The sequence below is a fragment of the Pempheris klunzingeri genome, chromosome 17, assembly GCF_042242105.1.
Source record: "Pempheris klunzingeri isolate RE-2024b chromosome 17, fPemKlu1.hap1, whole genome shotgun sequence".
NCBI lineage: Eukaryota > Metazoa > Chordata > Actinopteri > Acropomatiformes > Pempheridae > Pempheris > Pempheris klunzingeri.
Genome location: NC_092028.1, coordinates 7633619 through 7659857, shown reverse-complemented (window position 1 = coordinate 7659857; position 26239 = coordinate 7633619). Strand labels below are relative to the sequence as shown.

Genomic DNA, 26239 nt, shown 5'->3' with positions numbered 1-26239 from the left:
GGTCTTCCTATTATCAGAATGATAAGGACAAAACACAACCCTGCTCGAGCAACACAGAGGTTTTATTTATGCTGATTTTCAAATAGTATGTTCCACTTTGAACATTATAAGAGAAAAGACTAAGCGATGCTTTTGGCAGGGGGTTCCTGGAGTCCCCAAATCCAATATAGAGCAGTACCGAGCTTCTAACTAGCCTAAAGTCTGATTAAAGCCTGCGTGGCACAGAGTGAAGAAATGCTGCACAGTGGCTGTTGTAAATTGGTGTTTTTTAATGAAGCCTTTAACACAATAAAATGTGGTAATATAATGACATGCTGCTTGGCCTCAGAAGTAGCTGTGTCCTGCGTGCTCGATTACTACTGTAGGCAGTAAACAAAACAAATGGCAGTGCGGCCAACACCGACTGATAAAATACATTCAAGTTTATTTCAGTTCATTTCCTGTTGCATAACGTGTGTCATTTTGTTGCCATGAACATAAAAAGACACGTAAAGCATCACGTATTTAAAGTAGTATTAGAAAATAATGTGTTAATTAACCATTAGTTACTACAGTTATTGTACCTTTATCAGTAATATTTCTACAGAAATAGTCCCCTTTGTTATTTTGCCTTCATTGTCACATTAGAAATATTAGAAACAGGAGTGGAGCCTTTATTAATGAGATGACAATGAATTTATTATGAATCAAAATGTGAATTTAATGCTGTTAATGCTGTACACCATTTTTATCAAGTCTTTAAAAAGAGACTTGATGTCTGTTACATTCTCCTATTGATAAAGTGGGTTTAGGACTACGATATTAATCAACTGTGACCACTGTTTAAGGGTGGAAAAGAAAGTAAAGCAAAGAGTCGTTTCTCTAGTTACTTAGGAACGTATACTGATTTTGTTGTTTGAAGAAAAGAAAGGTACCATGTACATAATTATCATATTGCAGCAAAAGATTTTTTTCATTTACAAACATGTAATCTTCAACTCTGACCGTCTCTGGCTCCTGACTCAAGTGACATCACTTGAGGACGTTTATTAGACTTCACACAGTTGTCTGTGGAGACACTAACTACTGTAAAACATATGTAATAGTACTCCCCAACTCCCCAAATTAAATGTCCACTTTAACTTTTATACATTTATATGTACATCACTAAACTTAGTGTAGGAGGAGGAAGAGGAGAGTGATAAAGAGATGGACAGGGAAAAGGAGGAAGGATAAAAGGCCAAAAAAGTTCAAGGGATGAAAGAGCAATAACAAGAAAAGGAAACAAGGAACAAAGAGAGAGAGAGAGAAAGAGATCAGAGAGGGTTGACAGACAAGTGAGAGCAAAGGATGGCTGAGTGAGAGAGTGGGAGTAAATAAAGTGAGAGTAAATGGCAGATGGTGTGTGGGAGTTGATTACATTGATGCATACAGGTGAGTGCAGTGCTGGATTGTAATGTGTTGCTCTTTGGCATCGAGCTTCCTGATCTGAAGAGCTGGGGTTTGGATCAGATCTATCTAGCTGCTCGTTCACATGATGTATAGATTTACAGCTCTGTCACTGTAACTGCATGCAGATGATGACATGTTTTACTTCAGCTACTAAATCTGCTTCATTCATCCTGTTTTAAAAACATAGGCAACAGAAGAGGAAAGAAAGATTTTCTTTTTATACCTTGAGACTACTGAAAGGCTAAGGTGGGTGCAATTTAACATTTGGATGGTTTTGTCTGCTCTGTGTATGTGCAATGCATTTCATTGCATTACTGTAACAACACAGCCTCTTTTATCTAAATCACAAAAAAAAAAAAAAAGTAGATTCTTTCACTTACAGGTTATGAAGTCGTAATTTGCAATTCAAAGCTGTTTGCGCCCTTCGCCGGCAAGGATATTGGAAATTACATTTCTGTCCCACTCAACAGAATACATTTTGTGTTTTGTTTATTTTTCCCAGGTCACATTCACGTATCCTGCACTCCTGTACCTGCATCTGTGTCACGTAGACAGGCTTGTTGATGAGTATCCACGTTGATGTCTCGTAGCAGGGAGGGGTGGTGATGGAGCCCTCGTAGGTGATGTAACGTGTGGTGTCAGGGTAAAGGTCAGCTATGTTCAGGCCCATCAATAAGAAAGCATCATCTACAGAGAGAGAGAGAAGAAACAGCCACTCAGAGAAAGTGCTAAGTTGATGCAGTGTGTTATGTTCAGAACCATTAACAGGAATGGAAGAGATGAATACTGTGTGTGTGCATGTGGTTTATGTAGGACACGGCATCAGGGTATTAATCTATAATGTCCAAGCCAATTAAAAAGGAATGAGTTGCCTGCAAAAAAACATAAATATGTTGGAGTAGAGAGAGTGTGTTGTTGTATTAATTAGGGGAAAATATCTGCTCCCACAATCATATTATGACTACCCATTTATGGACAAGCTGTTGTTTCCTACGTGCCAAATTTTTTAACTATAAGGTTAAGACTTACTTCTTGGTTTAGGTTAGTGCATGTCTTCAGAGAATTAATATAAGTAACATGTTTGGTTGTGTGTGTGGTTTGGTAGCTCTGCTATGTTTAGCCCCATTAACAGGAAGGAATTCTCCAGAGGGCTGTGCATCTTCACTGTGGAGGTTGGAAAACAGAAATTGGCAATGTAGCACTGATTTGTATGAAATTAAGGATGCATTCTTGCAGAGGGAAAACACCTCAAAACACACATGCATGTGTTTGTGCATCAATGTTGTTGTGTTACTGTATGTAGAGCAGAGTGTAGACTACATCTCCTTATTTTTGGGAACGAACTAACAAGAGAAAGAACAGAACAGTGTGGTAGGTTTTAGATGTCAAAAGCTTTTAGCAATTCCAGCAGCATGGCTCTAGGGATGGCAGTGCCAGTGTGTCCACTTTGGGCCACATTGACATATCACAACAAATATTTTGGATGGATTAACATAAAATTCATACAGACATTCATGATCCTCGGTAGATGACTCTTACTGACTTAGGTAACCCTCTGACTTTTCTCTAGTGGCAACATGAGGATGACGTTTGTAGTTTTGACAGCTACTGGATTGCCATGAAATCTGGGTCAGACATTCATGATGAATTGTAATAACTTCAGTGATCCTCTGACTTTTCATCTAGTGGCCTGTTCAGCTCAACATTTTGGCAGACAATATGATATAGATGTTGCACAGAGAACCACATCTCAGTTTCACTGGAGAAAACAGTATGCTGCGTCCGCGGACCAACCACTGCTGGGTGACAGTCACTGACACTGTTTGTCATTGCAGACAACACCCAGTTTGTAATACAGATAATATTGCAAATGCCTGGACTTTCATCAATGGGCCATAGGGCCAATCACCATTATGTTAATAGTGGTAATAGATAGTAACTTAACAGATATTTATGTAAGTGAAGATTAAAACTTTCACACTTCCTAGATAGTTCATTTCTTCAAATCTACATTATTTACTTCGGTCTGCAGATGTGACCATCTGCAGGTTCGTGATATTGTGTGTTCATGTTGTGCTGCTCTGCACCATCCAGACAATAACATGATTTCTTGCAGAAGTTTCTCTACTTGTTGAGACATTGTCCTCATACTCTCTTCTGATTGGCCCAGCTGCTTCAAAGCGATGTGCAGTGATGATACTTTATGTTTATTAATCACCGTCCGATTTATATTCCACTTCATCCAGCCCTTTTTGCACATTGTGTTGCTGCATCCACATGAACCAAAATAGCAGGTGGAGACACCCACACAGTCTGTGCACCCTACCATTTTCCTTGCACAGTTAGAATAAGGCCCTGTGTGTCCTTTTGGGTTATAGTATTCAACAAAAATGTTCAAGAATGCTGTGTGCTGAAAGAAATTACTTTGGAAATTCCTGTATCTAAACCTGCAAAGTAACAGAAATTTAGATTTTATCACTTTATGTGGAGAGGCATGACAGTCAATGAGGAGCCTATTTGACACCAAGAGTGTCATCTCATATAACGTGGCAAATTTACAGCAGACTCCAAAAACAAGATACAGCCCTGTGTGTGTGTGTGTGTGTGTGTGTGTGTGTGTGTGTGTGTGTGTGTGTGTGTGAGAGAGAGAAAGAGAGAGTGTGTCTTACGTCTGTAGTTGATTCTGGTGATGGTGTCTCTATTGAGCATACGGTTGAGAAAGGTGTTGGAGTTTTCAGAGAGCTGAGAGATGACAAAGAGAGAAAGGGGGATCAAATATTCATCACAAAACACAGTACAACACACTCACTCACGCACACGCACACACACACACACACACACACACACACACACACACACACCCAATACAGTGAAACACATGTTGCCTAAGGACTAAAACAGTGAACTTTTTTTCTGTACTGCAATCCTTGCATTAGTATAATGACAATCCATAATCCACAATGAAAGGTTATGTTCTAATCGACCATATGTTACGAGTGAGTTAAATCACCCTATAAGCTCTTTTACAGACGCATTTGTGTCCGTCATTGTGTTTCACTGTACTCCCAGAAGGACACACTGACCTTTATGAAGATGGAGACCACAGCAATGCCATGAGGGCTCTTAGCTGCCTCAGTATAGTTGGCATACAGATCCTGGTTATAATGGATCAGCTGGACCTGAAAGACACAGAGCATTTCAAGTTAGAACTAATGGAGGAATTTTGGGTTGAGTTTGATTTTGCGGTTCTGATTGGTTGAAAACATTGTTCATTCATCACTCAATCAGTCGAATCAATTGACTTGTTGGTTGATTTGTTTCAGCATAAATGTCCAGTTACATCAGAAAGAATCACATTAACAGATTTTGTGCATCTTCATAGAATATGTGGTTTTCAAAGCTTGGCGATGTGACAGCTCAAAATGGTGAGCAACTGTAGCCAGCCAGGCTAGCACTACATTTAGTTACAATAGCTCCTCAAGCTTCTTTCTGTTTTGTCTGTGCTGTTCTGTGTATTCCCCCCAGCACTTTGTTCTCATGATTATATCATTTCTTTCAATAACGATTTATTGAAGATGGAAAAAAGCTGTCCAACCTCATTAGTTTGCTAGCAAGCTTGTTAGCTCAGTCACTAACAGGACAGAAATAACGAAAACACTTTTGTAGCATGTACTCCTGCACAATATCTTCTTTTTGGGCACTATGGCCCCTTAAAGGTCAGAGCAAGACGGGTTACTATTGGTCAACGGTGCACATTGTCAGGTCAAGTAGAACTAAACTTCTCAAGTGATTCCACTAGCAGCTGAATCCATGCTGGTGTGACCAGGCCTTAAGACTGAAGTATAGATTACATAACATCTTTCTATGCAGTTTAGTACTGGTGCATACTTTTTAATGATAAAGTTACCAACTGACCCTCCATGTAAAGCTAGTTTTCAAAACATTCTGTGATTTTTCATCAAATCTAGACATATAGACAAATATAAAATATAGACATATTTCAAACAACCTAAGACCTTCCCATGCCGTATTGGATATTTGATCTTTCCGGCATGATCTAGGTCTACCCTGAGGTTTCCTCGCAGCTGGATGTGCCTGGAAAAACTTAAAAGGTAGGCTTCCAGGAGGGATTCATATCTGATGCCAGAACCACCTAAACAGGTTCCACTTTGAGGGCTTTCCAGTCTTTTGAGCTCCTCACCCTCTAATCTCTAATGATGAGCCCATCCACACTGCAAAGAAAACCACTCTTTCAATCACCTGTATCTATGATTTTACTCTTCTGATCTCTACGCAAAGCTCTTGACCATAGGTAATGATGATTGGAACGTGGATCAACTATAAGAGTTTCACCTTCAGGCTCACTCCTCCCTCACCTCTAAAGTCCAGTAAATGCCTGCATTACTTCTCCACCGTGGAGCGAACAGTCTTCTCATGGGTCTACTAGGGTCTAAGGAGCTGAGACCTGGCCGGAGATTTGAGTCCAAATCATAATGAAGTCAAGTGGGATCTTGATTTACTCGCCAAGAATCTTCAATGTTTATCAATACAGAGTGCATATGAATGCATCCAAGTAGTTAGTAAATCAGTACCTATGTAAAATATTTACAGCATGCCATTTATTCTACTACTTCCATAATGACTAGAACTGCCGTAAGTGGTCATTTTGAACATTTGAATGAATTATAATCTCTGATAATACCTCAAAGAGATTAATGAATGTACACCATAATCAATTTTTTTAAAGTTTAATTACGTATTTGCCAATGTGCATTCCATTAGCAAACCTTGGCATATATTCACTGTATTCTGTAGGTTAGATATATATGTAGTTAAATATATTTGAATGGATTACATTAAAATCATAAAGACGTCTCTAACACATTTCCTTTAGGTAAGTGGTCTCTTCATGCAATATCCACCCACAGGTCTGCAGCATTTGCAGCAGGTGTAATGTGTTTTGTTCAGCTTGCATCTCCTCCAGACCTGGCACTGCCTCCATCTTAGAGTATGCTGCACAGCTTAGAGCTTAGAGCAGTACAGAACAGAACAGCACAGCACAGCACAGCACAGCACAGGTCAACATAGCAGAGCACAGGGCCACAGAGTTCACCTGCACTGGCCGAAAATGGATATCTGGATGATGTCTCTGGTGAAATTAGTCATTTCAAATAGCAGACAGAGACAATGATAGCTGCTGAGCAACCAAAATGATATAACAGAGCAATAACAATAGAACTGTGGGAAATTCTGTATGGCCATTATGACCGCCTGTGGCCAAAATAGGTTAAAAAAAAGTCTGGTATTAGCATTAGCATTGCATATTAGCATGTAGCATTGCGTGTTTTTATTCAAGAAAGTTATTGAAAATGCTCCAAATCGCGGTGGCCATTCTAGTGTTAAATTGACTTGTTTTGGAATTTGATTACTGATTATACATTTTTGAGAAAATGGTCCTTTTTCTACAGTATGTATTACTAAGTTGGCCATAGAAGTTGGCAGTTTTGTTGGTTCGGGAGGGGAAAAATAAGACTTTCAACTATTTCTGTAAATAAGTCTTTAAATCAAAATCAAAAAGCAAAATGTTTTTGGAATTAGTTTGTATGACTCTTTATTAGTTCCGTGGACATCATTATTATGTTAATACTCTCTTCAGCACAGCCACTTGATAATTGTTTATGACGTTGCTGTTCTCTTTCTATTGGGGCCTGTTAGAGTCGACTGCATTTTGGATTGCATCTAATCATCTTTCAGCCTAATTCCATCAGATCAGGTCTGTCTTTTTGGAAAATGTATTTATGCCTGTCGAGTCAGGTTTGTGGGGAAATGTCAAAGAGTCTTTACATTCTGTTAACGGACTTCATTACCCTTGCTTCATTCCTAATTCTGCAGTTCTTCAGCTGAAATTTTTTTTTGACTCAACCAATGAGATTACTTCTTCAGCCAGAACATATCTGACAGATGTAGAAACCCTACCCAACAAACAAAGAGGCAGAAGTATTTTAAAAATGTCCTTTTTTTTCCTTTTAACATCTCTGTGTGTCTCTTTGGACACAGAGGATTTTCAAAAGAAACGCAGCATTTTCATCATTAACTCGTTAAAGACAGAAGAACTCAGGGTGTCTCCACACAGCCCTAAACTCCACAAAGACAAGAAAACACTCTGAGGCTGATAACAAGCTTTGAGATAAGCTTTGAGATCAAGATTGCTCACATAATAGTTTCCCTTTTTAATAAGAGATGACTAATTCAGTCTGTGTGGGTGTTATGTGTACAGCCTTCTGTTTTATGTGTTTGCACGTGTGTGTTTATCTGAGATCATCATTAATCATAATAAGCTTGTCAATGTCTTGAATGATCTTATCAGCCTGTTAGTATTCACTGCTCTGCTGCCTATATAGATGTGTGTGTGTGTGTGTGTGTGTGTGTGTGTGTGTGTGTGTGTGTGTGTGTGTGTGTGTGTGTGTCCTAGATTGTCTCTTACCTCCCCGGGAAAGCCCTGCCCGTTGAGGAGGTGCTCTGAACCCTGGGAGTCCTCGCTCCCAAAATGGAGGCGGACCTCCTCCAGCCGATAGCTGTAACCCAGCGGCCCACCTGAGATGTTCACCAAGTGGGCTTTGTCTGGCCGCAAGGACACGTGCTTCCCCGTGTTGTACATGGTGCCTCCCATCTACAGAGAAACAGACAGGAATAGATGGCTACTCATTCACTGCCACTCTAATATCACTGCAACATAAGACATCGGTCTTAGATCCAGTATCAGGTACATTTTGATGAGAAATGGAGATTGTCATAAACCTCCATGCTAATCACCTGTGCAGGCAAACAGAATACAGAATGAATTTCATTTATGCTAATGCCATTTTTTTAATGCTAATGCCTGAATATGGTCGCACAGATTATTATAATAATTATAATCATTTTAAAGTGTTTTTAGAGAGAAAAAATCCTGTATTGCTGCTGTGGAACACCAGAGTGTAGCAACCATGCTCTGAAAATACAAAAAAAATGGATTAACTACTTTTCATGACTTGAGATAAGAAGGTTTCCCTTCAAATCAACAGCACTTCAGATAGACTGCAACAAGCCTTTTATTAACATGTGGGTGTAGCTGTTGTCATTTTGAAGTGTAACATATGCTACATGACACATTTACCCAAAGGGCTGTAATGAGCTCCTTTTTTATTTTTAGCATGGGCAATCCCATTGCCTCCAGCCCTAGCAGCACCATGGCCCACCTAAAGGACTTTTGTCTTCTGACAAAATGCAGACGAGAAAAAGTAGGTTGTGCTGTGATGTGTGACAGGGGCTGCTGCAATCTCTTCTTTAAAATATATTTTATGGATGTTTTAGTGAACTGACTGTCTGACTGCCTAATTATAGAACAAGGGGACAGTTCTGCTTCACTTGTTCACTCTGGATATTGATGTTATGTTATGCTAAGTTATATAAAGTCAACCGGAGCAAGAGGCAGTGTATTCATGTATTCAAAATCTCAGTGTGAAGCTACAGGGAATCAAGACACTTGGAGAAGTCATTTATAGTCAGTTATAGTCATCTAAGGTGTAGTAGGTAACAGAGAGTATCACAAAAGGCTGGAGCCTCAAAGACTTATTACTCAGACACTTCTCAAGTGCTTTTGCTTGATGGACAAGTTTCTTCAACTTTCCTCTGGACATTTGTATCGTTCAGTGTAAGAATGTTGAAAACACGAACTCATCAAACAGTTTTTGCCATTACACATGCTTAAAGATAAATGGTAAATGTACTTATATAGAACCCTTCTCGTCTTCTCGACAACTCAAAGCACTGTAATACATAGTGTTGCAGTTTAGTTTGTTGTGAGCCGGATGAAATATTCTAACCACCTCTTGCTATAAATCCTCTCAATGGTCATTTCTTCAACAAAAACTATGACAAAAATATTCGTTGAAAACTATTAATGTCGCTCCCACTTAGTACAGCAGTTTCCTGTGTCACCTGAAATGTCTCTATCTTAGAAGTTTAGCTGTTTAACCTGTTTCACCTCAGTTAATAAGACACTTCTTAACATTAAGTGATGTACTATCTGTTGTTTGGTAGAAATAGATTATTATATATACATATATATATATATATTATCATTATTATTATTATTACATATTATAATTATGCACCAAATTCCTCTACAATCTACTGAGAATTAGACAGGAAGCAGTAGAAGGCTATGCAGGCTATCACACCAACACTAGGCGTTACCACCTATATATAGGTCGTTCAACCTCACCAATAGATGATAATGGTCTCCTGAGCCAATTAGAATGCAGAGTAGGGCCATACTAAATCATATACATGCTCCCAATGAAAACTGATTATGGCCATTTAATGGGCTGACAACACATGAAGCAGCTGACAAATTCCTCTATATTTAAAACGTACGACAAATGATTGTTTGTGTGGATTAAAAGAGCTTTTCCTGTTGCTGTATGTTTTCAAGACCTCACAACGCCCCTGGCAACACATGAACCCTTAATGTTCTTTATCAGCATGGCAACCATATTCATCATACATATTATATGACATGTGCTGCATTCACATATTCATTACTGCTGTTTGTACATAATAAATGAGGAGAAAACACTCAGGCTCAGTTTAATTGTGGCATGCCACCACTGGGGTAGTATGAAATTAAAGCATTACTCACCAGCCTGGAATCTATTCACAGCATAATCCTTAAAGCACAACATTATTTTAAAAGGATTTAGAATCTAAAAATGACTGACCAATTTTCACTTATTATCACTCAACAACAACACACTCAACTTTCACACCTTGTTACATGAGACTCGTACTTTCCATTCAGAAACTTCACAAACTTTTTTAACATTTTATGGTTCAACCTGATGAATGTCACCTGTTAATGAGAAGTGATGTTACACTGTTGGGAGCTATAATGGAGGTTGTTCATCTGAGACCTGCTTAAATAAGTCTAATTTACTGCTACTGCTATGGGAAACCAAATATTTGAGACTACGTTTTAATATATCTTAAAAATTATTCAGCTGGTTTCAGTTGTATACTGTTAATTAAGTCCACATTTATTCAGATTAGGGCCTTTTTACACCAGCATCTAGAACTGCAAACTTTTGCAGCACAATAAATTCTCTCCTGTGGAATTGCCAGGATTAGTTGCTTTGCTTACAGGGTTGAAGCATATCCATGCAATTTTCTGAGCCCAAAATTTGGATCATTTGGATCTGCAAATTTGCTTCATCGACCAATAGCAAGCTGCAAACCTTTGAAGAAAAAGAGAGTCTGAGATGGAAGAGGGTATTGTTGCTTATAAGCTGTGTGTCACCATCCACTTTCAAAAGCTGTTAGCTTGTTCAGAGTTTGTTTCAGTAAAAGTCTTTATTGAATGAAAGGATAGTACTTGAGAGCAAAATGCCGTGGGCGCATAAGCATCCCTCTACAGGCAAGATTGAAAAAATTGAGATTATCATTGTGGCCGATGAGCACCAAGTCAAAATCTTATCACCCAAATAATACATGTGTTTCCTCTGTCTACCTGTATGAGACTCGCCTGAACGATAGGCACTGAACCACTTGTGTTTTGTCTCTGAAAGAAAAATATAAGCACAAGAAAAGTGGTGGAAGGAGCACACTCTCCTCATGCTAAATCTCTATTAATAGTCTCCTCCATCTTAGATTCCTCCTGAATGAATGGGGTGTGAATGGGTGAATGATGATGTGATGTAGAAGCACTTTGAGTGGTCGAAATGACTAGAAAGGAGCTCTACAACTACAGAGCATTTACCATTTATTGGTGTGTCTCGTGTGAGAACACATATGTTTATATGAGGGGTCTTTGCATTAGGCTCAAATGGGAGCAAAAAGCCCTAAAAATGTCTAGAACCTGAAAATCAGGACAACATATGAATAATTCTATAGTATTAATAGCAGGCAGCTTCACCTATAAAAGACAGACATTGGTGTAACATCGACATCGTGACAGCTATATAAAGACACGGCTGTGCTGTTTTTCTTCACCTGCATTTCTAAAATGTAGAATTGAATGAAGTTACAGTGGAGAAACAGCTGTTCCTGCAGATGAGCAGCAGAGAAGCTACGATCTCCAAGGATTTCCACATTTTAACAAACCTCCATTAGATGACGGGGTTGTTGCACAACATGTGGAGTTTGGCAATTGCATGTGGGGGCCCCGTGCACTGAATTGAGGAAAACAAATCAAACACACTCCAAGTAATTGAGTACAAATAGGTTAAAGCTGTTTGATGTGTGGTCTTAGAAAACCAAACCAGCGTGAAGCAAATCTTCAAAGAATTTGCCTGTTTTCTGCCAAGCATGTGATGGAATCAAATGTATGAAGAGAGAAGAAAGACTCGGGACAGAAGGGTCAATAGAGAGAAGAATGAATGTAGTAGGAAAGCCAGAATTAAAGGGGGGAGGGCGGGGTGGGGGGGGGGAGAGGGGGCTCAGGGATAGCCAAAGAAGGGACTGGAGGAAAATAAGGGACTAATAGGGGAAGGCAGAGAGGATGGAGATGCATTAATAATGGCAAAAATGAATGTGAAGAAAAGCAGAGCTGTGATGGCTGAGTGGTCAAGGCACTAGACATGAAATCTAATGAGAACCTCTGAGCTCTACCCTTCTGACACAGAGGTGAAATGAAGCAACATCAAAATGTTTGTCTTTGACTTTTGTTGTTTGTGTAGAAGAGCACAGCTTTCAGCTTCATCGGCCATTTTTTAAAATCTTGAACAGCTTACTGGGCCAATGCAGCTTTAACTGGATGAAATTCAACCCCTCAAAATCTTACAAACCTGGATAACAGTGATAACATCACTATTACATCACATTTACGTTTTCTAAAATGACAAAGCTCCACTATATGCAGCCGTTTTGTATGATTAATAAACTGGTCTTGATGAGTAAGCTGTATATCTGAGGTTTTAGACAACCTGAATGGAAATTTCTCCATGAATCAATACTGCAACTGCAACTAAAATAAAAACAACTACTCCAAACCTGTCCAAAAACAATTGCCCAACAGAACACCATTATAAAATATAAGAACCTCCAAACACTGATTTGTACAGACATCACTTGCACAGTAAAACCTTTTGTATACGACATCGAAAATAAGAAACAAGAAGTCTGCTTGTGTCTACCTATGTCACCAAGAACCCAGAAATGATTGCAAAAGATTCAAGCAAACAGTTAATTACACACTGCATACAGTGGGAGGAATGTTATACAAATGAAATACACATTACACGGATAATTGATTTTATAGCATGTTAACTTTTTCACCACATGTACAATGTGAAAATGATCGAATGGCATGTGGAGAAAGCAGCAGATAAACCATGAAGATGCCGAGAGGAAGACACTTAAATACATAATGACAGAGAATCAAGGTTGACTTGTGCTTCCCAGAAAAGTCATTAGTCAAAAGAATAACACAATTTGCTCGGTTCATACCTTTTTGCTTCTTTGAGGGATTGAATTTGCAATTAGTGAAGATGTATGCCTTGGGCAGTCAGCGTGAAATGAGAATAAAAAGATCCCCCTCCTTCACAGAGCTGGACAGAGTGTCGTTGTGGTATACATGAAGATACAGATCTATCATTGTCATAAAGCTTGAAGCTTCACCACAGAGAACCGATGGGAGAAAGTACCACTGCTGTTTTTACTTCTATGAATGCCATGGATTATTATTTGAATCAAAATATCCCGAAGATAGGGAGCATACTGCATATCATTAGCCCAACACATCATAACATTTCATGCTCAGAATTAATTGAAAGAGAAACAGATACTGACAGAGAGTCAGGAATCAGTCAGTCAAACAATTACACATCCAGTAGGAAAGAGACAAAATAGAATTAGCAGAACTGACATAGATAAAGAGAGAATAATAATGAGGAAATGAGAAAAAAACAGATGGAAAGAGAAATGGATGGAAATGGGCACAAATTAGACAAACTTGAATGATTGGCATTGAGAAATAGGTTGGAGGGAGAGTTTGAGAGACATGGAAAACACTTTGGGATGGAGAGAGAAATCAGGTCCTCAGAGAAACAGTAAGGGAAATGAAATGCTAATATTTAAAAGAGGAAAAGTGATCGGTCCCACCTGGGCCAGAGCTGTAATAGGCCATTGCATTATGCATGTAGCCCAATGAGCACACAGCAAGGGCCGAGGTTTTAATTTAAGTCCTCTGCTCTGTCGGTATCTATTAAAGACAAGCTCTCTGGCTATCCCTCTGTTGACACTGTGGGCTTAATTATCATGCTAGAGGATGGTGAGTAGAAAGCTCTGCTTTGCTTGCTCTTTCACAGCAATATGCTGCTGGAGGCTGGTGATTTCCAACCACTCTCCCCCTCTGGGATCCCAGCTAGGCACTCATGATAAAGAGACACAATGCTGCGGGGATGAGCATCTCTTACCAGGCTAATCCCCACATCAAAAAGATGTTTACTGCTTCTTTTTTAGCAGCGTGATGTGTTGTATTTGTGAAGTGAGGTGCCAAAATCTGATTCTGTTCAATTACCCCGTAAACCCAAAATTTACATAACCTAATTCCAGCCATGGAAACATTCATAGAATTGCAGTTTAAAGCTTAAAGATGGCGAGATTCTTTGCAGCAAATTGAAGAAGTTTGGAAGTTCCAAAACTACATGTGGGAATGATGCTTTTAGAAGTGAGGTGAAGTGTATAACTTTGGCCAGGTAGATACTGGATTTGGAAAAGATCATACACCTAGAGGTGAAGTTTGCAAACTTCCTTTTCAGACATTTGGAAGTTTTGCCTCTATATCAGCTCTACAGATTAGTAACAGAAATGACTGCTTTTCAGTATAATACAGGAGAAATTAGTGGTACCGTTGAGTGCATAATGTAAAAGTTCCTCTTTTGGTTTTGGAAGTTGCCCTGTTAGCTATGAGTCTCTTTACTCAAATGCAGAAAGAGGTTAGTATATTAATTTTGGAATTATCAGCTCTTTTGCCTTCATAGAGATTATGCTCACTTTCAAAACCAATATGGAAAACACAAAAGCTCCAAATATTAATTTTGGAAATGTGTACTTTATATACAGTTTATACTGGTTATACTGTTACATACTGCAAATGTTCCCTGTGGAAGTTGGTACATCAGTTCTGGAAGTCAAGACATGACATTCATTGTTGGAGGTAACACTCATGTCTTTAACCCTTCAAATCTCTTTACTGACTTTGAAAACTTCAGTTAGCAGCTCCACATATTGTAATGTATTGTAGTGTATCAATTAGCTATGACAGTAAACAAACTGGTTTTGGAAGTGAAACATCCACTTCTTTCACCCTCCAAAAATAATATATGTAAAATAATATAATATATATGTAATATAAATAAAATAATGCCAAATTATATAAAACATTTATGTTCCGAATTTTGGAATTTACCCTTATAGTGTGTTTGGAATATCATGAACTTGCCCAGTATATTACAGCAGTAATATAGTAATACAGTAACTCCCTGGTTCCTATGGATCCTGGTCCTGGTTCTGCTGATGTGGTTCCCTGGTTCCTGTGGATCCTGGTCCTGGCCCCGCTGATGTGGTTCTCCACCAGCCAATGGATGTGCGTCTGTCCAAGGCTACAGCCTGTCCGTCCTTGGGAGCTGGGAGCTCTCCTTCACTGTGGTGCTCCCGGAGGTTTCTCTTTTCCCACTGGGTTTTTTGAGTTTTTCCTTCCCGAAGAAGGAGGGTCATAAAGGGCAGGTGATGCCTCGGACTGATCCACCGGACTGATCCATTGGCCTCATCGACTGCTGGACTCTTTATTAGATTGTTTGTTCGCTTACACTTGTTTATTTCAGTGAACTTTGTAAAGCACTATGAGACACTCTGTTGTGATATTGGGCTATACAAATAAAATTGAATTGAATTGAATTGAACTAGAACAGAAATTGAATCTTGTTGGTTTTCAAAGTTGGGATATTAATTTTGAACGTCTGCATATTGATTTTGGATCGACCTCCACAAACCAATACGTCAACTTACAAATCCAATACTGAAGTTCCATATTTAGTCTTCTGTTTATCTACCCTGACCTCCCCCGTAAGAACTTCTATGGCTCTTTAACACCACTACATTTTATTTATAGCCTGACACGTTGTAAAGCCATAACCAACACTACCTTGTCAGGTAAATGTGAACATTTAAACATTTGTTGACGCTTTGATATTTGAACAAATGATTTTGAATGTTTTTCATGTTTCTTCCTCTTTACAAAAACTCTGCCCCGCAAGTGCGTTTCTTGTTTTGAGAAGATAATGAGACATCTACTAGTAGAAATGTTTTGTAGTCAAAATGTTGCTTCAGTATAAAAGCATAGCGATAAAAGAGCGCCGGAGCTATCTGCAGTAATCACAGACAGTTATTTTGCTTATCGGGCGCTCGTTAGTGCAGATGTCATAACCTTCTGTTCCTTTGCTAATTGTGGAGCCCAGGACATCTTAACAATGATTTTATATACTGCTCATGAAAATATGCGTGTGGGAATCATCAATCTGATTGACTGCAGAAGAGAAGCTGTTGGCCCATGTAACCTTCAGCCAGTGTGAGGCTATTAACATTATGCTTATTAGCTTTGAAGGTTATAACATTACCACTATTCATATCTAAAACTAATTCCTCTCCTTCATCCAAAGCCCTCATTAGACACCAAGTACTTCCACCTCTTTAATCATGTGTATATATTTGTTTATATATTCACTGGATGAACTGTACCACTGCACACATAGCTGTGATCTGTTCTTTGTGATTTGAAAAGTTTCTATCATCAAATGCTGGCCTAGCTGCTCTTTTCGTACAATTAATACCTACATGCTGGGTATTCTTGGCTTCAAAAAGCTTCAATCTGCTTTTTTCCCACTTTGTTCAAACATAAAATTGACTCAAGGGCTTTCAGTTGAAATCTAATAGGTCAGTAGAATATGTTGGTCTGTGGGACATAAAGTCTCAAAGGTATTTCAGTCTTCTTGAATCCACATATTGAAAATGGATCTATTTATTTTTAATCGCAGCAGATGTTTTAACGCCACAATGATGTTTGAGATCATAGATTTGGCTGCTAAAAGCAGCCAACTAGCACTGATACATTGCAGCCAAGTCCAATTAAATGGCTCAGACTCACTTGTATTGAAACCACATAATAATCAACTGTTAAATTTGACCTTGATTAGCATGCAAATATGTGTGCTTGCTTGATGTGAAGCTTTTTTTATTTCCCTTTAGAATATACACAGTGTGGGGATGTCACGCCTGTTGATCCAATCCTAAAATACTTATTATCTGTACTCCCTAGTCCGATTTGGAAAATAGTCAAGGCATCAGCATGAACACCTTGGATTGGCTTCAAAAGTTTGTTCTGCAAATCATCTTCTTTAAAGCTGCACTACAGTAGGTAGCTTCGGTGCTTCCTGCACTCTGCTGCAAACTTCTAATTTGTCACATCTTGTGGGCAGAACTGATTTCTTGCCAGCAGCACCAACACCATGTCTGTATAGAGAATGGGTGAAGGGGAAGTGTTGCTGCTGGCCTCACAGGTTTGCTGAAGGCCTTGATTGGCTGATAGCTGAGTTTGGATAAAATGATGCACTGTTTGCCTTTTACTTCTGGTTTGCTTTGTATTCACGCTGTTAACAGCTCTCAGTAAGTCATACAAATAAGGTGACCAGGTGTCCCACTTTGTGCTGGACTGCCTTGCATTTTCACCCCTTGTTCTGTGTCCTGTGTATGAAGACAATGTCTCAAAAGTCAAATCACTGCAACCCAGACACTTTCTAAAATCTGGCTTCTATCCAAAGGCCTTGGAGAAAGCAGAGAAGGCTGTCATCACCGACTGTACTGTAATTGTCAGTGCGTGTTTGGAGACGGCAGGATCAGCAGTGAGCACAGTGCACCTAACACCTTCTATGCCCTTCCACTGTCAACAGGAAAGCCAGTACAAGATCAAGGTGCTAATTGTGGCTTTCTCATGCTGTTTTCTGTCAGCCTCCTCAATCCGAAAAAAAAGGTAGATAACCTCGACACATACTGAAAAAAAGAAAACTAATCCGACAACTAAAACTTGGCATTCTTATAAATTACTTTTTTAACATGATGCGCATTAGAATGTATTTTGCAAACATCGTGTGTGAACCACATGTACAACTCCCACCCACACAAACTATTTCTCCCACATTTCGTTAGTTGAGATCTGGTCACCCTGCATGCAGACTGAAACTCATTGACTGGACAGTTGTACCATGGTGTTTGATAATCCTCATACAGTATGTGCATCACTTGCATAGATCATTTCCTTGACGGGTCAAGATGAGCAGTAGAAGTAAAAGTAGGTTATTCATGCTGAAATTGCATATTTACTATCACAATCACATCCTGTGGTTAATCTGCTTTGCTTTCACACCAAACTGCGCTGGAGTCGATCGATGTTACTTGCCTCAAACATCCGGCCTTGGCCAAGCCAATGGCATGAAAGCACTCTGCTTTATTCCCTTCAAACAAACTCTGGTGTGAAAGCTGTCAGTTGAACTCTGGTGTGAACTAAACAAACAGGGACCATCTGAAAGGGAGGGTGTCAACCACATCATTATCTAGATGGATATGGGATTTTAGTATCTACATTCAAAAGCTAAACTATAATTAAATCCATCTTCTGGCCTTGAACTGCAGGAAAACAATCTCATAAGTTTCTATTCATAATTTTACATAATATTATCGTCCTTGTCCTGTTTCTACCTGTGTATTATTCATGAAATTAGGACAGTCTCAACTAATGATGCACATAATCAGTTGTTTTTTTCTCTGCTCTTTGTGACACCGGAGAAAATACAGTATGACATCTTGTTTACAGCTCTTGGTTTCTTTGTGGAAAGGCAGTGTAAATATGAATTACACCACACCTACGCTCAAAAACAACGTGTTTTCTTTCCCTGTAGTTTGAACCAAATGAACCAAACTACAGGTATGAAAGAGACCATAAACAACAAGTGTTCTTTTTCAGCTTGAATGTGATGAAATTGAGTCTAGAAATGTTCTAAAGTGTGTCTAGTATCAGAAGAAGCGGATAGATGTATACACTGTGTGACCATCACACACATACTGATCCATTCATGTCTATGACTCTTTATGCTCCTTAAATGGCGAAAGGAGACCATGCGGTGTGTGTGTGTGTGTGTGTGTGTGTGTGTATGGCAGAGAGAGGGGGAGACAGATAGGCTGTCAAAATGATTAATTCCCTGTTTGAATGACCCCACATTCACCTCTGTCTACTTCCATCTACTCTCCTCCTTCATCTCCTCTCATTCTCTTGCCTCGTCTCTTCCAACCTCCTGACTTGTTCTCTCTAGTCTTGCTCTCCACTTTCCCCCCCTCCTCTCCCCTCTCTAATCACTACTGTCTTTCAGTCTGCTTTCTTTCCATTCTTTGCCTCATTTTATTTCACTCGGTCCTCATCAGTCACTCAGGTTAAACTGATCTTTAGGTGCCTCCTCTATTTTCCCCTATGCTATCTCTTCCAGTCTACAAGTATTAAGAGGAAAAACACCCATCTCCTATCAATTACAACAAGACTTTGGTCTTCCAAAATCTATGTGAACTCTATGTGAAGCCTGCCTCCTGTACGCTGAAGAAATGGTTGCAAAAATGTTGTGATTTCATTCATGAACAACAGCAGCTGTAATTCATATAGCAAAATCCAGTTCTCCTCTGCTCATCAACATGCATGGTATGAAATATCTGGTCCTTTGATAATAAAAAAGTTTGATAAAAATACAAATCTGTAGACAACTTCAGGGGAGCACCCAAAGTGCATTTAGGTAAGCAACATCCAATCCCAGAGCTTCAAACTGTGTTATGAGTGCTGCTAAAGGAGGGCTGAGGCTGCAGTGGAAACTGAACTGGGACTCTGCAGTAATGTGATATCCATCATAACCAGAAGGACTTCTAATGTATGTGAAAATTATGAGAAATGATGAGTTTGTAACAAAGGCAGAATGAGTGTTACACTGATGTGGCGGGAAGAAACGACGTCAAGGGTGGATTACGTTGTCATCCCTAACTGTTATATAACCTTCAGTTATATGAATCATTCAGTATTCTGACAATTGGGGCATCAAATCAGAAAACATACCTTGTGAAAGTCCATGACAAGCGGGGCGTGCTGTGCTCAGCTGAGACAGAGGAGGGTGGAGCTGACACATGGATGTATTAATAAAGCTGAAACACTGTGGCAGAATCAGTCTTGCTGACAGTTTCCCTCAAAGGCCATCAGCACAAAAACATGAAAACCCCCTTCAGTCAGAAAGCAGTTTGACTCCATATTGCATATTATGTATAAAACACCCAAAAGGTAAATACAAATTTCATTTGTAAAATGTCTTGTAACCTAGAAAAAAATGAAATGATCATTTGTATGATCATTTTAATGTTAAGTCTATGGTACAAGCTGGCAGATCTCAGTAGGGAGACAATTTGTTCCAAACTTTGTTTAGCATATGTGCTGGGTGAACAAAAATAAGGCGTGTGTGGTCCAGCTGGCAGTGAAAAAACTGCTAATAGAAAAGCTAATTAACATTCAAAACAGTGTTGTTTTAAGGGAACTTTTTTCCCATTTCATTTAGAAATTAAATTTGGTTCTTTAGTGCAGGGAACAGGAGCATGAGCACTTACTCAAGCACTCCCAAGCTCTTCAAGGCAAAGTTCAAATCAGATGAAATGGATGATGCAAATGTAACACAATCACTAATTACAAACACTCCGATGAGAGTAATTCGTCTCATGGCCTTGAAGATCAAACTCAGCCTCCCCTTTTACAGAACTCTCTGGATATTATTATTTTACACCATATCAAAATTAAACGAAATTTAATAAAGAAGTGCAAATTGTCTCTGTGTTAGTTAATGAGGGATTGTCGTCACGGATCAATTACTGTGTGACTGTGTGGGTGTGTGCATGTATCTCTGTGCAAATGTGTGTGTGTGTGTGTGTATGCGCCTTTGTGTACTGGAGTCACTTCATGAGATAGGATATGACTAATGAACTGTCACTTTCACGACACATACGCATGCACACACACGCGTGCACACACGCATACACACACACACACGCACGTGGACTGTCCAATCTATTAGTAAAATGTCAGCATGCTGCAGAGCATCCAAAGACTTTGTGAAGACAGTCGTTTGTCATATTTGGAGGTCTTATCACTCCTTCTTGTAGCATCTCCTTGCTGCACATGTGAAGGTCACTCTGTCACTGCGCTGGATGTAAATGGAGTTGATGGCCTTTTCAGAGCAGCATGGTCACAAGTTGACATATAATAGACTGCAGGGTGATATTGTTGCCAATTGGCTATTAATGAACATCCACAATTGAAACCAAGTTATTGGCTCGTACAAATACAATGACAGCAGCCTACAAAGTAGCAGATATTGAAAGCATAACAGGCAGGTGAATTAACAAAATGTGCATGGATGACCAGACAGCAACCTTTCAAACTTTACTGACCCTCTGTGTTTCGGACCCAAGGATGTGCTCACATCGCTTTGCTTTGTCTTGTAACTTCCCGTCTATGATGGAAGTGGGAATGTTTACATCTGATTGTGATCAACTTGTGGCTACATTTTTAAGATCTGACTAGTTTTACTAGTTGGGGTTGTGTCTGACAAGTTCTGAAACTGCCCAAAACCATGTTAGCAAATGCGCAAATGGACGAACACAATTTTAGTTTGCTCAAATTAAATGAACCTTTGAGTGATGCTGATTTCAATACTGGACATAATTTATGTCCTTGCAAAAACTCATTTTCTGATTTCAAAATGTCCCATTCTCAAGAGTGAAGCACCACAACAATGCTGATCCTTTGCCCTCAATCCCCCAAATCACGCGTTCAGACCCTATTCAGAGCAACAGGCATGTGAGCAAACGCAGAGTCTCCTTTAAGCAACATCATTTCTGAGACGCACAAATATACGAGCTTCTTGGCTGAGTTCGTGCGATGCTTAATTTCTGTGTGCCTGTGCATCTATATGAATGTGTGAAAACAGTGAGGATTAATGTAAAACTGTATGTAAATGCGTCCTGTGAATTTCCAAACAGCAAAGAAATCTGCTGCTGACCGCAGGAGCCAAAACAACCAATCTGTTGTGCAACAGCTTCTGTGGAAACTCACTTACAAGAAGCACGAGAGGCGCTGGCCAGGTGAACACTACACTACACTAATGTGTAGACAAAGTCAAAGGTGTTCAATTTAGTTTTTGACTCTATAACCTGCACATACACCCACAAGTAATCCGCGGTTGCACAAACACATTCGCTCACATTTGCCCTTGATATTTGATAACGTTTTCTCATACACAAACACAATTTCACCATACACATGCTTTCCATTCCTCTCTCTCTCACTTCTGAGCATACTCCCAAACACACACACACACACACACACACACACACATACATACACACACGCCAGGACAGATGGCCATGCTATGTGCTCTCGCTCAGCAGATGCACAAGAGCATTAATCATGAAAAAAAGACTCAGAGGATTTAACTCTTACAGTTGTGCTGCTTCCCCTAAAGAGCCCTGATTTATTTCTCTTTTGAAGAATTTCAACAATCCAACGTTTCTTAAATGGTACTGATGTATGCACGCTACATTCGATGGAAAGGAGTAGGCTACTTGAAGTATTTAAAACCAAGGAATCATGTGATATATGAGACGTAAAAACATACAGATCATGAGATTATTGAATATACTGTCATAAAATGATATAGCAATGTGTTGACATTAGGGTGACACATGGCAATTCTAATGTCAAATCATATTCACAAGCCGTGTGGTCCTGTGTAGCTCAAAGGGTTAACACAGGCAGAGTTAGCAGCATTTCTCCCACTGGGTGCAGCCACAGTCATATTTATGCACACATGGTAATGTGAGACTCTTTGGATTAAAATTGCATGTGATTAGTTCAGCTCTGGCCAGTAGCCTGATCATGTTGGCACTCCTGCTCAGTCAGTTGATTGTGACAGGTCTTAGGGCCGTAGCCTGTGCAGGAGAGCGCAAACAAAATGAGAGGTAGGTACACAAACGGAGCAAATCCCACAGAAAAACGATATCAACAAACATACACCTATGTTTTCTGTTCTTTCTCTCGAGGTAGCAATGCCAGCCTCTTGCTAAATCCATGCCTTTGGTCTAGGTTGAATCATCACAACAACTATTGGATGCATTGGCATAATGTTTGGTACAGATATGCATACAGCGACCAGATGTCCTGGTTTGTCATGGTTCTTGTGAGCTGTCTCAAAGTTCAGTTCTCACAGATTGAAATGAACCAGCTCACTATCGTAGTTCACAACTTGAAATTTAAAAGTTCACAGTCCCAAAAAATTAACTAGTTCATGTTCAATTTCTCTCTTTTTTTTAAAAAATGAGGTAATTTACAAAATGCTAGTGATCTTACCCTTAGCTAATGATTTCTTGTCATCATCATTCACTAGACTAGGCGGATGTGTCAACTCAATGAGTCATTTCAAATTTGTCATCAATTTGATGTTTGAACTCATTTCTTATGGCTCCAGTGGGCCTCATTTGCATAAAAATGAGAGAGACCGTACTCTTGTACAATCGTGAGATATTTCAGTTGGATTCTGCTTATTTGCCTATAAATGTCGTTCAACTACACATTTGCTCCACATGTTCGAATGAGCCTGAATTGCCAGATATGCTCACTTAACTGTTCAGTGTTGCAGCATGTTGAATGAACGCGCTTTTAGCACATTCATACGCAACACTATGTCTGGGACTGTCTTGGCTTTCAAAATGGGTGTCCCCAGTCCCAACAAACATCTGTAAAAGGCTAGAATGTCCCGGTTTTCAACATTCACCTCTAAATTGTTCCAGTTTTCACCACAAATAAAATAAGAACTATGATATTATATTTATTTGCAGCACTTATCATGTTCTGTCCCACTGATTATTACAGATCCAATATAAAAATGTGTGTGTCTTGGCCACCTTATATACACACAGCAGTGCAGTGAATATGAATCCTATTGACTTTTCCTCTAGCGCTGCTAGTAGGTCAAAATTACATTTTTTCCAGTACTTTGGTGACCAACTACCTCCAAAACTAGCCTCAGTGCATCATCAACTGTAGCCTTCATTTTTTGTGTGCTAATTAGCACGTGAAGTAAGCATTCAGTGGTACACTGCTGTGCCAAACAGTATAAAAAAATTTTTTTTTAAAAGAATGGTTGAAACTACAAGCAGAGAACAGAGATATCTTGAATTTTAAGGGAAACATACACTCAGTGTTTTCTATATAGGCATCACCATAGACCCAATAAGGTTGGCAAACAGAGTTCTGTCTGATTTCCAGTATTTGGCAGATTGTGTGGGTGGACTTATCTTCACAATCAGGATCCCTGATATGGTCTTTAAAAAAAACAAGAAAAAAGTGCTGCCTATGTTACGAAGCGTTCACACACCGGACGTGTGTCATCATTTCAGAAAAGTTGTAATGTTATCACATTGCTCAGAGGACTTGCAGATCACTCCTGCTGTCTGTATGAGGCCTTTTAGTGTGCTACAGGCAAATAAAGCAACAGCGAAACTCATTCTATTATTATATCATTAGTTTGTCTGTGATAGATGCCCATGTCTTTAAAACTCCACACCCCCAGTTCAAAGTGCTGAAAATCTAGTGAACCTTTGGGGTTAGATTAGAGCCATGGAAGACATTTTCCATCTGTTTTCACATGCTGAGTGGTACTCCTCATGATGACTAAAGCAATCTTGTGTGTGAAACTGGAAGTGTGTCCCTTTAATTTACCCATCAGAATCTACTGATTGAGGCATAAAGGAGACTGCTGTGCAGGGAGAACAACCTACCAAGTCTGTGTGAAGCAATAATAAATATGTGCAGCATTTCTCACACCAGGCGTGCAGCTGCTTCGAGTTTGTCTCTGTCCATTACCTGTAATGGAGTCCCCTATCACTAGCGTGCTTTGTTTAACCCTGCTGGCAGGGGCGGGGAAGGTTTGTGGGCCAACAGGACGAACACTGGGGCGAGCAAGGGTTGAAAACCAGCTCACAGATGGGAGGGGTGACTATGCTACTGCTAGCAGGTCTGCTGACAAGTCTGTGACTAAGTCTATCTGGAGTGCCTGCGATATCTAATGCAGTGCGAACAGAGAGAGACTGCTTTAACTCATGGACACATCTCTCTAGAAGAGATCTGTCTGCAACAGCAGAGCACTCAATACAAGCCAGTGTAGCACTGGTCATGGAGGTTGGGTTGACTGCAGTGAAAAGACCCATGTTCTCTGCAGTCATTTTCTAACATGTATTATTCGTCTAACTTAAGAAAAGTATTAGCTTTCTGTGATGCAGCTCAACACAGCAAGAGGATCTGAATCTTGGAAGACAATTGAAAGAACATTACCAACTAACCAACTGCTGAAACTATACAACACCAGTAATGTAAAGAATAGTCCACAGTTTGGCCGTTGATCGCAGCAAAATCCTGCATAACGTACCTTTGCCATAATACAGCTGGCCTGTCTGCCATGAAAGCATGGAAACTATGACCCACCATTAAATAAGAAAGAACACAGCCTGCAATAAAACATCTGTGTGCTAAAACCATCCCACAGGACAGGTCCAGTTAAGCCTGGTGAGGTAAACAACATGAATTGTGGATTTTGATGCATGGCTGGATTAAGGCCCCCCGGAGCCTGACTGTGAATGCACCACTCTGTCTGAATCCATTTTGGACAGTAACCCCTGGGGATGGAAAGGTGCTAAGAGTTTCTACAATGTTAAGTCGCAGCCTGTTAACGTCTCTCTCAATCCCTGATCCTTGCACAGAGCTGTCCACATCATATCTTATATATGAATGTGGGGATTCCTGAATCGTTGGGTCTCTCTCTTCATTAAAGAGTTTGGTCTAGACCTGCTCTTTATGGAAAGCATCTTGAGATAATACTGTTATGAATTGGCGCTATATGAATATTGATTGATTGATTGATCGATCGATATCATCATAACACCCAGTTTTATTTAAGTGAAACTTTAAACTTTTTAGCTTGAGCTTATCACTGTGAAGTAAATGCTGATGTACAGTGTAATGGCTCTAGAGTAATGACACCATGAGTGTTTAGACTGGTACCCTATAAGCCTCACTTTCACTATGCAATTGTGTCTGCCACCAGGCATGACCTCCCTGAAAAATGAAGACTTGCTCGATTTTCAGCACAAAGGAAGTGCATTAATGATTGTGCAACCTAAACAGGAAGAAGATGTTTTCCCTGGAAGTTGTCATAAGGTATTCCCAGTAACTATCCACTACAGACACAGTCCAAAATTAACACCTGTTAAAACTCTCTGTCATGTTGGAAGTAGTACTGGAGAGGTTTGGGCTGTTACCACTTCTGTTGGGCATGTTGTATCTATAGATGTTGAGGGAGGAGATCAGCACTCCTGTCAACAAGCGACAACGAACTTCTCGAAATGACCCAGTCTGGCTAGTCATGTTATATGGCGACACCAGACCCCATGGCTTCTGCAGGCCAAGCCACACATCCATAGCATTGTCTAAGATGCCTCGGTTTACACAGAAGGCATACCTCACCCAAGATCTGAATGTCAAGGTGATGAAATTCACAGAAACATGGGGCAGACTTGTCTAGGTGGTCACCTAGATCCAACATATGTATTGACTCAAAGTGGAACTAAAAGAAAGAAATGAGTACAA

At 39.7% G+C, this 26239-nt stretch overlaps 1 protein-coding gene across 1 annotated transcript in view; it reads right to left on the bottom strand.

Moving 5' to 3' along the window:
• The window catches only part of LOC139217194 (carbonic anhydrase-related protein 10-like), a 76708-nt gene that overhangs the window by 4586 nt on the left and 45883 nt on the right, over window positions 1–26239 (bottom strand). Inside the window, exons 4-7 of the mRNA XM_070848503.1 lie at window positions 7916–8101; window positions 4515–4610; window positions 4101–4173; window positions 1964–2118 (exon numbers count right to left, since the gene is read on the bottom strand). Coding sequence (XP_070704604.1) covers window positions 1964–2118; window positions 4101–4173; window positions 4515–4610; window positions 7916–8101 — 510 coding nt within the window. The remainder of the gene's footprint in view (window positions 1–1963; window positions 2119–4100; window positions 4174–4514; window positions 4611–7915; window positions 8102–26239) is intronic.